The 13246-nt window shown below is 43.2% G+C and overlaps 1 protein-coding gene across 1 annotated transcript; it reads right to left on the bottom strand.

Moving 5' to 3' along the window:
• Positions 1-5999: 5999 nt before the first annotated feature.
• Positions 6000-12892, bottom strand: LOC110325760 (double homeobox protein 4C-like). Its single transcript, XM_021203867.1, has 5 exons — positions 12245-12892; positions 11528-11682; positions 8802-8895; positions 8037-8182; positions 6000-7085 (listed from the first exon to the last, which is right to left on the bottom strand). Exons 1-5 carry the CDS (start codon positions 12264-12266, stop codon positions 6444-6446), a joined length of 1059 nt encoding a protein of 352 aa, XP_021059526.1. The 5' UTR covers positions 12267-12892; the 3' UTR covers positions 6000-6443.
• Positions 12893-13246: the final 354 nt, after the last annotated feature.

Raw genomic sequence — 13246 nt, 5'->3', positions numbered from 1 at the left:
ACTGATGGGGACACACGAAAACACTGCTGCTGTTGTCAGACTATTCCTAGACCTGCTGAAAAGTAGGCCATGCATGCTAATGCTACTATCATGTGGGAGACAGAGATGGGGACGTATCACCCACAGTTGAAGATCATCTTGACTTACACAGTGAGTTCTAGGCTAGCCAGGGCTACACAGCCAGACCCTGTCTTAAATAAACAAAGGTAAATAAGTAAATACAAGTAAAATTATATATATATATATACATACACACACACACACACACACACACACACACACACACATATATATATATGAATGACAAATATTCTGAGAAAGATATGGCTCTGGCTCAGTGGGTAGGGCACTTGTCGCCAACTTGATGACCTGAGTTTGAGCCCAACATTCACAGAGTAGGGCCAACTCCCTCTGGTTGTCCTCCGATCCCTTCACTCCATGACATGTGGGTGGCCTCAATAAAATAAATGTTCTTTTTTTTTTTTTTTTAAATGAAAATACCGAATTTAAAAACGTAAGCGAAGATGCTAAAAGACCTCTACATGAAGACTAAAAAGCACCAACAAACAGAGTTGAAGAAAAGCTGAAGATGGGAAGTCCTGCCTCAGCCACGGGGCAGCAAAATTGAGATTGTTTGAGGGGATGTGTAACTGAGAGAGACGAGCCGCATCAAAACTCCAGTAACTTTCTTCCAAAAATAGTGAAACGCAATGCTAAATTCACATGGAAATACAGAAGGTCCCGGACAGTCGAAGTAATCTTGAGCAAAAGGCAGTCCTGGAGGTATTACATCCATGCCTTCAGGGTTCTATAGAGCCAGAGTAACACGGCCCGCATAGAACTGTCATGACAATACCCAGAGGACCCAGGAGCCTGTCAGGTAAATATATTTGCTGTCACGCCTGGAAACCTTTGATCTCTGAGACCCACATAGTGGAAAGAACAAATTCCTAAAGGCCATCATCTGCGGCATATCATATTCCCCATTATATAATTACAGAATAAATAATTCTAATTAATTTAAAAATAGATGCAAAAACAAATGGACTATGAGATCCAGAAGTGAGCCCACATAACAACAGCCATTACACTCTTGACAACATTACCAACAAGACAGATTAGAGATAATCTTCCTTAGTGAGTGGGCACGGGATGTCCACATACAGAAGATTAGAACTGGATTCCCATATCTTATCCTGTACAAAAATCAACCCCAAATGGACCAAAGACTTTAATATAAACTTAACATAAGACTGCTCATTCTGAGCCGGGCATGGTGGCCCACACCTTTAATCCCAGCCCTCGGGAGGCAGAGGCCGGCGGATTTCTGAGTTCGAGGCCAGCCTGGTCTACAGAGTGAGTTCCAGGATAGCCAGGGCTATACAGAGAAACCCTGTCTTGAAAAACAAACAAACAAACAAAAAGACTGCTCATCCTAGGCTGGAGAGAGATGGCTCAGTGGTTAAGAGCACTGACTGCTCTTCTGAAGGCCCTGAGTTCAAATCCCAGCAACCACGTGGTGGCTCACAACCATCCATAATGAAATCTGATGCCCTATTCTTGGGTGTCTGAAGACAGTGTACTTACATATGATAAATAAATAAATAAATCTTTTAAAAAAAGACTGCTCATCCAGGGGTGGCTTAGACCTTTAATTCCACCACTCAGATCTCTGAGTTCAAGGCTAGCCTGGTATACAGAATGAATTCCAGGATAGCCAGGGCTACACATAGAAACCCTGACTCAAAAATATTTTTAAATTAAAAAAAAAATTGAAGCTATTAAAGACAAGTGAAGCTATGAAGATATAAGCAAGGAATTTCTGAAATGAACTCTAAAAATACAGGACAGAATAGCGTTGACAAGTCACTAAAGAAACACAAGCGAGAACTGCACTAAGATTGCATCTCATCTCAGTTACAGACGATCAGGAAGAAAAGAAGGGCAAATGGCTCATCGGTTAAAAGCACTGGCTCTGCACTGGCTCTGCGTTCGCAGGTCCTGAGTTCAATTTCCAGCAACCATACGGTGGCTCACAACCATCTGTAATGGGATCTGATGCTCTTTTAGCACATAGGCATATATGCAGATAGCGCAGTCATAGACATTAAATAGATAAATAAACTAAAAGTCTTGTAAGACTCCTGAAAACGGGGAGACACTTGCTCTAGTCTCGGGATGGCGCAGAACCGCACCCCCCCACACCCGTGAACTCACAAGAGACCTTCGTTGAAGTAAATCACATGAGGCTTTATTTGGGATGCCAGAGCTCTGGGGACATCTTGTATCCTACACACCCGGAAGGGGAGAGGGACCTTTCTTTTTATGGACCCCCTAGGGGGAAGAAGGGAGGAGGGAATAGGGGATTTCCAAACCACATGGCCTTGGGCCATCAATCTGACAAGTTTTAGCTTCCTGATTTGAGATGATTTACAAAGAATGGGTATTGGAGGGGTGAGGGATTGGAGTCCTGTGCAGGAGCAGGTTACCAGGGAGGTTTTTCACCTGTAGCCTAGCAACCAAAGCCCACAAATTCTTGGCAAAAAGCTATGACAATTGGCAAACGCATGAGTTCACACAACAATCAGGGCCTGCGCAAACACAAATTCAAAAAGTATTCAAACTATACAAATGTTTCTAAGCTACTGGGGTGTAATAAACTTTTTCCCTTCACCAGCAATAGAATCTATTTCATCAATCTAGGGTTTTAATGACTTCTTTTATCTTGTCAAAGCCTTACAGTCTCAAGGTCAGCATATAGAAAGACGACTCGCCAAGTCAAAGCCTGATTGCCTCGGTTCAATCTCCATAACCCAAAGTAGAAAACAGAACCAACTCCTAACCTACGCAGGAACAGGACTCCACACAGCTTTAAAAATCAGCATGTAATAGAAACACCCTCAAACTCATCTTTGGGTGTAAATATTGTTTTGTGTAAGTGTGCCACTATCATATGTGTGTGTGCATATTTGTTAAAAAAATCACACATTAAAAAGAAAAAAGTCCAGCCAGGCAGTGGTGGCACACGCCTTTAATCCCAGCACTTGGGAGGCCTCCCGAGTTCAAGGCCCGCCTGGTCTACAGAGTGAGTTCCAGGACAGCCAGGGCTATACAGAGAAACCCTGTCTTGAAAAAAGAAAAGAGAAGAGAAGAAAAAAGACCTCACTCGAGTCAACAATCTAACTTTGCAACTCAAAGCACCAGAAAAAGAAGATTCATGACACTGTTTGGCCCGTAGTTTTGAAGTAAAGGCAATAAAAACAAAACAGACAAGTGGGACTACTTCAAATATTAAAAGTCTGGGCTGAGCGGGTGTATCGGCGATAGGGTATACACTCGGCATGTACAAAACTCTGGTTTCCATCTCCAGCAAGAATGAACACACAGGGGGCTGGTGAGATGGCTCAGCGGGTAAGAGCACCCTATTGCTCTTCCGAAGGTCCTGAGTTCAAATCCCAACAACCACATGGTGGCTCACAACCATCCGTAATGAGATCTGACTCCCTCTTCTGGAGTGTCTGAAGACAGCTACAGTGTACTTAGATATATAAATAAATCTTTAAAAAAAAAAAAAAAAAAGAATGAACATACAGGCACAGAATTAAAATTCATGCCCCACAAAGCACACAGCACAGAGAAAAAGCAAAATTATGGGATGGTAGAAAATGTTTGCAAATCGTATCTTAAACAAAGCTAATCATACAAAGAATAAAATGTTAGGGGAACTGAAGAGATGGCTCTGTGATTAAGAGCGCTTACTGTTTCTGTAATGTTTCCAGGTTCCAGCACCTACATGATGGCTCACAACCATCTATAACTACAGTTTCAGGGAATATGATGAAGACACCAGGCACGTGCATGCAGGCAAACCACTTATACATTAAATAAATAAATAAAAATAAAAAGTATATATATTTAAAGTATTTAGAATTCAACAAATACTTTCTTAAGAGGTGAGCAAGTTTGATAACCACGTGGAGAGATTAACAGCACCATCACAGGACCCCAGGTTAAATGGAAGATGAGTTACCACCACTCATCTTACCCTCAGAACAGCCATTTCCAAAGCAACAAGAAGAGGCACTGTTGAGGATGTAAACGAATGACCCTTGTGCTCTGTTGGAAGCAGAAAGGGACAGAGGCACTAGGGGTAACAGCTTAAATAGACATCAGGATCCAGCTCTGAAATTGGTATTGGTCATCACCATGACCCACCCTAGAATCACTTGGAAGGATGGTCTCTGTGAAGGATGGTCTTTGTACAGTATGCAAAAGAATTGGATCTCAATTGTTATCTGCATGCTGTCATTCACCATAACATCATCACCCTTGTCTAAGAGGTAGGAGCTGCCCCAGTGTCTATTGGTGGTAAGCAAAACATGGAATACACATATAATGTAAATTATTTATCCTCAAAAAAAAAAGAAGAAAGAAAATCCTAACATAAGTCACAACAGAAGACACCCTGAAGACATTATGACAATAAAAATAAGCCATCTCCCAAAGCAAATATTGTACAAATCACCTAGCCAAGGTGCCTAGAGTAGTGCCTCGCAGGAACAGCAGGCAATGGGACAGAGGAGTTGGTGCCCTCCGTGAAGCGCTGGCTATGCAAGCATGAGGACCTGACTTTGGATCTCCAGAACCTAAGTTTAAAAGCCAGGGGGCAAAGCATCTGTAACCCTAGCACTGGAAACCAGAGTCAGGGAGATCCCTAGAGCTACCTGGCCAGACAGTTTCTCAACCAGCAAGCTCCAGGTTCAGCAAGAGACCCCGGAGTCTCACAAAATAAGGTGGATGGGCTGGGGAGATGGCTCAGTGGTTAAAAGCAAACACTTTTCTTCCAGAGAACTTGAGTTTGGTTCCAACATCCCTGTCAAGTGGCTCACCATTCTCCATTCAGAGCATCTAAAACTCCAGGCCTCCACAGGCACCTGCCTTCGTGGGACCATAACCACCACCACCCAGACACATACATACATACATACATACATACATACATACATACATAATACATACATACAAAATAAATATCTTTTGAAAATAGAGAACAATTTCTCTACTTGGAGGTAAAGGAAGGCACTGGACTTTGGCCTCTGGCCTCCATCACATCCCACACACTCCCACCCCCGTCACTACATACACATAATAGAATTGTGGTTAGCAGAGGGTAAGGAAAGAGAAAACTGGAGGTTACAGTGTTCAGTAGTGTTCAGTAGGGGGCAAGCATTTGCTGAAGTAAAGGAATTGTACCTACAGATAAGACCTTCAAATATGTAATCAATGTTAAGAGAGCTCATATGTATAGGACCCTTAAAAGCCAGGAAGAGACGAAGACAGTGACAGTATACTCACATACATAAAATAAATAAATAATGTTTTTTTAAAGTGCACAGAGCAAACATTACATGAGACTGAGAACTCTGAAATCCCCAAGCAGTAAAGAGCCCCAAGAACTGTAGGCACCTGCCTAGTGGGCGCTGCCCTCTACGGCTGTGAAAATACACATTTTCTGCAAGTTGTGACATTCCATCTGTGGCACTCTTATGGTTGTTCGAGTGACTCAAGTGACTATGAAGTTTCATACCAGTGAGGAATAAGCATCTAGTTAGGGCTGCTGTACCCCACATTGAGGGACTGTTAGGCCAGTAAGCAGTAATATAGTAAAAGGTAACGCACTGTGATCAAAACGTCTACCAGAAGCAATTTGACAGGAGAGTGTTTATTTGGAATCTTGTCCGAATGTTTTAGCCCACTGTCACAGAGAGGCATAGTGACGTAAGTCTGTCTACACATCGGGAACATGTGGTGCATGCTGTTCACATGGTGGGCATAACTTTCAAGGTACCACCCTGGTCAGGACCCACCTAAAACCTCTACAGATTCAAACAGCACATTAGCTGAGAGGCGAGATTTCAAAACATGAATCTGTGAGAGACACTTCAGAAATGAAACATAACAGATGGTAAGTGAAACTATGAATTAAAAAAAATAAATAATTAAAATTAAGAGCAAGATGGACACGGAGGGATATATTTGTAGTGCTGAGGAGGCTAGGGCAGGAGACTGACTTAAGCACAGGAGTTCGAGACCAGCCGGAATAACAGTGAGATCAGATCTCAAGAATAAATTAAGAATAAAAATAATTGCCCCCTTTTTGTGTCCATGTGGTTTATGCACATACTAACTTGAACTTGTTCCATAATTCTGCATACCTATTCTTCAATATATCCACTGATTTCACGCCCAAGGGCAGGTTCACTTGAATCTGCATCACTGATGTACTTGTTGCCATGTGAAGAACCCAACACTCTCCTGAGAAGCTCTCCAAGCCATGCACGGGAATCCACGTGGGGACCTGGATGCCGAAAGCAGAGATCTTCTCCTGAAAACCCGTGCTCAAGAGGAATGAACGGAAAAGGCCTGAGGTTTAAACCTTACTGCTATGGAGTTTGGTGTGCTTGAGGAGACACACTGGCAAGCTGCCGCAGCTGCACCTGCCACGGAAGCAGCTCAGCTTTCTCAGACCAGTATTCCTCGTCAGGCATCCATTCAGCAAGCATGGACCCGAACCATTCGTCCCAGTGTTGGAGAAAGGTGGGATCATTTTGGTCCAATTTCCGGAAGTGTTGATTGACAGCTGGAACCTGAGTACAATCTTCTAAACGCGGTACAGCCAAACCGCCTTTCTCACTGGGATTGTGGCCTCTGTTTTGGATTAGGAGCTGTAAAGGAGGCTGAGGATGGAAGCCCTCCTCTCCTGGAGTTTTTGCCGGTGATAAGTGACCAATAAACAACTTGGGATTTTGATCATCACTCCTTTGCGGTACAACCTGGGAGGACTGTAGTACCGTGGTCCCTGGTAACTGCTTCTGACGCCCCTTGGAGAGATCCAAAGGACCGTTTGGTGTGTGGGGTGGAGAAAGAGGCAGTATAACTGAAGAGCTGCTGGTGAGAGTTTGGGAAGGAGCGAGTTTACCTGCAGTCTTTTGGGCAGGGCCCTGGCTGCTCTGGGGTGGATAAGGAGTTTTCTGAGTGGTCTGTCTTGGGTCTGGGTGCCGTGCTCTCCGGTTCTGAAACCATATCTAAAACACACACACAAAGAGTCCTGAACAGCAGAAGTGACTCCTTCTGTCTCTTATGTTTGCTAAATGGAAGCAAAGATAAGGGGACACGGGCTAACCCTTCCAATGCAGGTTCTCAGAACTTCATTTCCTCCTAGTAGGGTCTGCCTTTCACATCTCTACCACCTCCCAGTAACTCATTTGGATTTTGAACAGATTCTTTGCAGTGATTAGCTCAGAGCTCTTGGGATCTAAGGAGCTCTAGGAATGCTTCACCTCACCGACACACCTGGAGATGAGCTTGACTAATCCGTGTTTCTCAACCTAAGTTGACCATCAAGATTAAGTAAGCCATGGCACATGGTCATGGGTGAAATAATACCGTGGTTGAAAAGGTAGAAGAGTTAGACTCCACCCATCTGATACCCAGCACTGATGGAGGAATCAGGTTCTCAAAGGCAGGGTGAATTTCTGCTTACCAAGAGGCTCCTAAGAAGGTGGAGCTCCCAGCGGGCATGGAAACACAATGACTGATCCAAAGACAGGGTTATCTAAAGATGCTTCAGAAGCAGCTCATCCGTCTCCAAAATACACACAGAATTCTCAAACAGTGCAAACTTAGACCACAGTCAGCGGTGAGCGGAGGGCTAGGTAAGCAGACATCCCATGCCTAGAGGTGTCTGGGTGCTAACTAACATCCTAAGACACAGAGTACCACCCCTGCCCTCTGGGGCGCGCACAAAAGTGGCTTTACACACTGCCACCTAACTGCTCTTTCTATTTCCTATGATCCTGCAGGTCTGGTGTGACTGTTTCTCCAGACTGTCGCTGGAAACACCAAGTATCTACATCCTGTGTCTAGAGCAGAGGGACAACAAGTAGCCTGCCTTTGTCCAGCAACAGCTCAGGAGGAAAGGAGCTTGTGGTAAAGGACACACGAGCAGCCAGAGACAGAGAGCATGCACAACGTACGTGAATCCTGGATTCGGGGATGCCTGTTTGTTGAGCCAGTTTTTCCCTGGTAACAATCCCAGGGAACCGATTCTTCTCAAATGCTTCGATTAGAATATCAGTCTGGTACTTTGTGAAATGCGTTCTGCTCCTTCTAGCTTCTTTAACTGATTCAACTTAAGCACACAACAGGATTTGCAGGTCAGTTTTTATATTCAAACTTGAAAAAAAACATTTTGAATGAACATTGTTCATAAAAAACAATGGCTTGATGAAGCCCCAAAGGTGACAGGACACAGCCTTAATAAACAACAATGGAAATTAAAAGGGGGAATGGTTTTTTTGTTTGTTTGGTTGGTTTTGGTTTGGTTTGATTTTTTTTCAAGACAGGGTTTCTCTGTATAGCCCTGGCTGTCCTGGAACTCACTCTGTAGACCAGGCTGGAATCTGCCTGCCTCTGCCTCCCAAGTGCTGGGATTAAAGGCGTGCACCACAACTGCCCAGATAATGGTTTCTTTCTAAGAGACCATTCCTCTAGACTAGACTCAAACTCTCTATATAGCCAGTGGTGACCTTGATCATCTAGCTTCCAGATCCCATAGCAGGGATTATAGATACTACACCCAGTGAGATAATGTTTATATCTCTGATCCTGGGAAGTCCAGTGTGTGCTATAATTGGTCCCTAGTCTGAGTTTCCTCTACAGAATATTTCTCCACAACGTGCAGTTGCTTATGCTCCCAAAGAAATCTACGGAGAAGTTAGGTTTGAACTCGTGGATCTCACCTTTAGGTTTACCCTGTTCCTGCTCTTGGATTTCTTCAGAGCAGCATGCAAACTCTACTTGCTTCCGTATTTTTCTGTGCTTTTGAAACCAAGTCTATGTGGAGAAAGAAAATAAGGGGAAGGGTTACCCAGGAAGTGGATGTAGCTCAGTTTAGATCACTCCAAACATCAGCCAAACAAACTGATTGGGTATCTGCCCTCAAGACCATGTCCAGAAGAGCAAAGTTCAGTCTCTGGTTTTTATTGTTATGTTTATCTAAAATATCAACAAGAATCTCTACGTTCATTCTTCCTCTTGCTCCTCCAACCCCCTGACACACACACACACACACACACACACACACACACACACACACTAAATACTTGTTAAGTAGGTAAAGTATCCACAGCTCATTTCTAGGCCCCTCTTCTTAGCAAATATCATTTCACAATGTACAGTACACATTAACAGACTTAATCTTTGAAAATCATTTCCTAAACAGGAAGGAAGAATTGACAACAGAAAAAAACAGTTCAGATAACACTAATTTCTGGCTATTGCTTATATTATTTCACTTCAGGGGAAGCCAGATATAAGACTCCCACGAATGTGAACATCTAGTTTTAAGACTTACCACAGGCTGGATCAACGGCTCAACAGTTAGAAATACAAGCACATAATGCTCTTCCAGAGGATGTGAGTTCAATTCCCAGCACCCATATCAGGTAGCTAACAACTACTCGTAACTTGAGCTTCAGGGGATCTGACACCTCTGGCCTATTTCCACACTTGTACTCACATGAACACATGAAAACACACACACACACTTAAAAATAATAAAGATAAGTTTTAGCCGGGCCTGGTGGCGCAGGCCTTTAATCCCAGCACTCGGGAGGCATAGGCAGGCAGATTTCTGAGTTCAAGGCCAGCCTGGTCTACAGAGTGAGTTCCAGGACATTCAAGGCTACACAGAGAAANCCTGTCTTGAAAAAAAAACCAAAACCAACCAAACAAAAGAACTATATTCACTACTATAATTAAAACTATTTGCTATGTGTGGGTTTTGTTTGTTTGTTTTTGCTTTTAGTTATTTCCGAGGATTTGGTTGTCTGAGTCTTTGGACAACCTGATAATTCATTCTAGCATTCACAACCTTAGACAATCACTATCAGCCAAGTTGTTAGGGATAGACCTTGCAATCTTAAATCACCAAGTCCCAGCTTTGTTCTCAAAAACTCTTAATGTTTTCCAACTTTGATATTCAAAATAAGTTTTCAAATTACAGCCTGATGAACAGCTGGAAGCTTCCAACTAATGAGTAGATAGAAAGGTCCTCAGAAGCCACCAACATCCTCCATGATTCTGAACTTTTCCATCAGTTCAAGCCTCTTGGGTACCCAGTCACCAGGTGTGCCTACATGGAACAATTTCATTAGTTTAAGTCTCTTGGGCATCCAGTCACCAGGTGTGCCCACGCAGAACAATTTCATTAGCATTATTTGTGTCGACCGTCTCCCATACCTGGACAGCTTATCGGGACATATGAAAATTGTCTTCGCCGCAGGATGTCAGAAGACTAAAGTCATTATAGCAAATCACTGTGCACCAAATTTAAAAACTGGAATTCATTTTCTCACCTCTAAAGGTTTAAAGGTTTATCTCAATGGTTTAAATGCCAATCCTTGTGATATAACTGTACATTCCACTCCTCTAGTTCCTCTTTGATTACCAAATCTGCAATCCTGATCATGTAAGTACGAGGACAGTCTAAAAACCAATCCAGTAAATAACCCTATACCTGTACACAGGCAAACAGCTCTAATCAAACTTGTCAGGTTACAAAGAAGGAGAAAGAAGGGGAGGGGAAGAGAAGAAGATTGAGGAAAAGAGGAAGGAAGAAAAGAGGAAGAGAGCTGGGCATGGTGGCACACGCCTTTAATCCCAGCACTCAGAGGCAGAGNCAGGCAGATTTCTGAGTTGGAGCCCAGCCTGGTCTATAAAGTGAGTTACAGAGAAACCCTGTCTCGAAAACCAAAAAAAGAAAAGAAAGAAAGAAAAGAGGAAGAAAGAGCTATGGTACACACCTTTAATCCTGGCACTCAGGAGGCAGAAGCAGGAGGATTTCTGAGTAAGAGGCCAGCCTACTCTACACAGAGAGTTTCAGGACAGCCAGGGCTATACAGAGAGAAAAAAAAAAAGAAAAGATGAAAGTAAGAAGGAAAAATGAAAAAAAAAAAAAAAAAAAAAACTGTCCCAAGGGACTGGGGGAAAAATAAGAAAAGGGGATTCAGAAAGGATTATGACACTGTCACAGAATAAGCTAAAAGTATTAATAAATAAAGAAGAAAAGATTAAAGGAGAAAAAAGGAGTAGCTTACAAGCCAGCAGTTTTCATAAGATCTTGAGCCCCCTGTTTTCTCACAACTTTATTCCTTGGGCGCTGACAAGGAAAGACTCTGCATTACTCTGCTGATGACATAATTTCTTAAGTTCTGTAATTCCCAAGATAATGACTTTATTATCTCCTATGGGGAAACCATGAGCTGACTATTCCTTCGCCTCTGTGCAGGCTCAGCACTCACATTTCCTTCCATACGACATAAGCACAGCTTCTGTTTTATCTTTCCATTGCACATGGAATAAACTTAGCAAAATACATGACATACTTACGAGAACTGCCCAGAAGAACTTAGCTTAGCTTTGCTCTTTAACCTGACTCAGAGAGAGAAAGAGGCCTAATGCCTACCATAATTTGAGACTCAGAGATGCCGAGTTCCTTAGCCAGATGTCCTCTGGTAGCTAGATCTGGATTGGGGTTCTTTTCAAACCACACACGAAGAGTGTCCTTTTGACTCTGGTTTAAAATAATTCTCCTTCTCCGGGCTTCTTTTTCCAGTAGGCCTAGCAAGAGAAGGCAGAGAGAAGTGTGAAGGATCTCTCTCCTGGAGTGAACTCCTGCTTTGTCTGCTCCATGCAGAGAGCCCAGACAGTCAATGATGACTATGTATTTTTACTTTAGGGATAGTCTTAAGTCATGACAATAAGGACATGCACAAGCATAAACATGCATTACAGAAAGGATGATAATCACATAAGACTAAACACAAGAAATGTCAGGACCTCTACAGTAGTACATACAGAGAGTAATGGAAACTAGAAACACGCAAATTAATGAAACAATTTCATAAAAATGAAACATTAGTTGTTTCATTCTCTTCATCCAAAGAGTCCACTTTTAATACTCTAAGTAGAAGTCTCCTTTGTAAGAGCCCTAGCTGTCATTGTAAACTTGTAAGTGACAAGAATTCAAAATACTTGTCCACTTACCCACCCAAACTGTCACTAAAAACCAGCTCTCTGACAATATACCAGTCATATGTGACGTCAAAGTTCCGAGGTTTGAGGAAACAAAGGAGGGGGGCCCTTGGCATAGCCACAAGCACCAGCAAGGAGGGAGACTTACCAGTACTGCAGCTCAGCTCCATGCTGCAGCCATCTGGATCCCAAGAGGCCCAAGAGAGCTGTCACAGAGACACAGGATGTAGTAGAGCCCAGAGCGGCCCACCCATTTCTTAAATACCTGTTGGCTGGTTAATCCTTTCATTAAATATGCGGCACTGTGGCAAATCTTGATAGTCAACTTGATTGGATTAAGAGGTTCCTGGGAGATTAGTGAAACCCGCCTCTGGGTGTGTCTGGGGTGGTTTCCAGAGAAGATTATATCATAAGAGAGTTGAGCTAATCACTGGTTTAACCCTTTGATGGACTGAAGTTTTAAAAAAGACTCTTGACAGATGATGGACTGTGACTGCTGGGAGTCAGGTGGAGCAGATGAGTTGTTGGCTGTGTGCCTTTAAAGGACAGTGCTCTCTGCTCGCTCTCTCTGTCTCTGTCTCTCTCTCTCTCTGTCTCTCTCTCTCTGTCTCTGTCTCTCTCTGTGTCTTTCTGTCTCTCTCTCTCTCTGAGTCTCAGACTCACTGACATGATATTCTGCCTGACCTGGGGCCCACAGCAATGGACCCTGGTGATCATAGGTAGAGTTCTGAACTAGTGAGCAAGTAATGAATTCTTTCTCCCTTCCCTTAAGCTGTCTCTCTGGGGAACTTGTTAGAGCAATGTAAAATTTGACTAGCACAGCCACCTAGGAGGAATTTGAAGAAATTACCACAGAGAAGTTGAATTTGGAGGAGAGTGCAGATTCTTCTGGGTAATTTTGCATCCACCCTTACACCTCTCTGTGTATGGTTTTATTCTGAGCTCTCTAGATTGTACCTGCATTTTATTTTTAAAATCATCATCGCCATCCTCTCTTCTCATCCTCCTCCTCCTCCTCCCTCTCCTCCTTTTTCTCCCCCTCCCCCTCCCCCCTCCTCCTCTTCATTGTTTGCTGTGCTTGGGTTGGAACCCAGTCTCAGACAGGCTGAGTAAGAAAGTGTTCTGTCACTGAGCTGCAGTCTTGGCGCCT

The sequence above is a fragment of the Mus pahari genome, chromosome 8 (genome assembly GCF_900095145.1).
Source record: "Mus pahari chromosome 8, PAHARI_EIJ_v1.1, whole genome shotgun sequence".
Classification (NCBI taxonomy): domain Eukaryota; kingdom Metazoa; phylum Chordata; class Mammalia; order Rodentia; family Muridae; genus Mus; species Mus pahari.
Note: the sequence above shows the minus strand (reverse complement) of the source record. Positions and strands in the feature narration are given on the sequence as shown.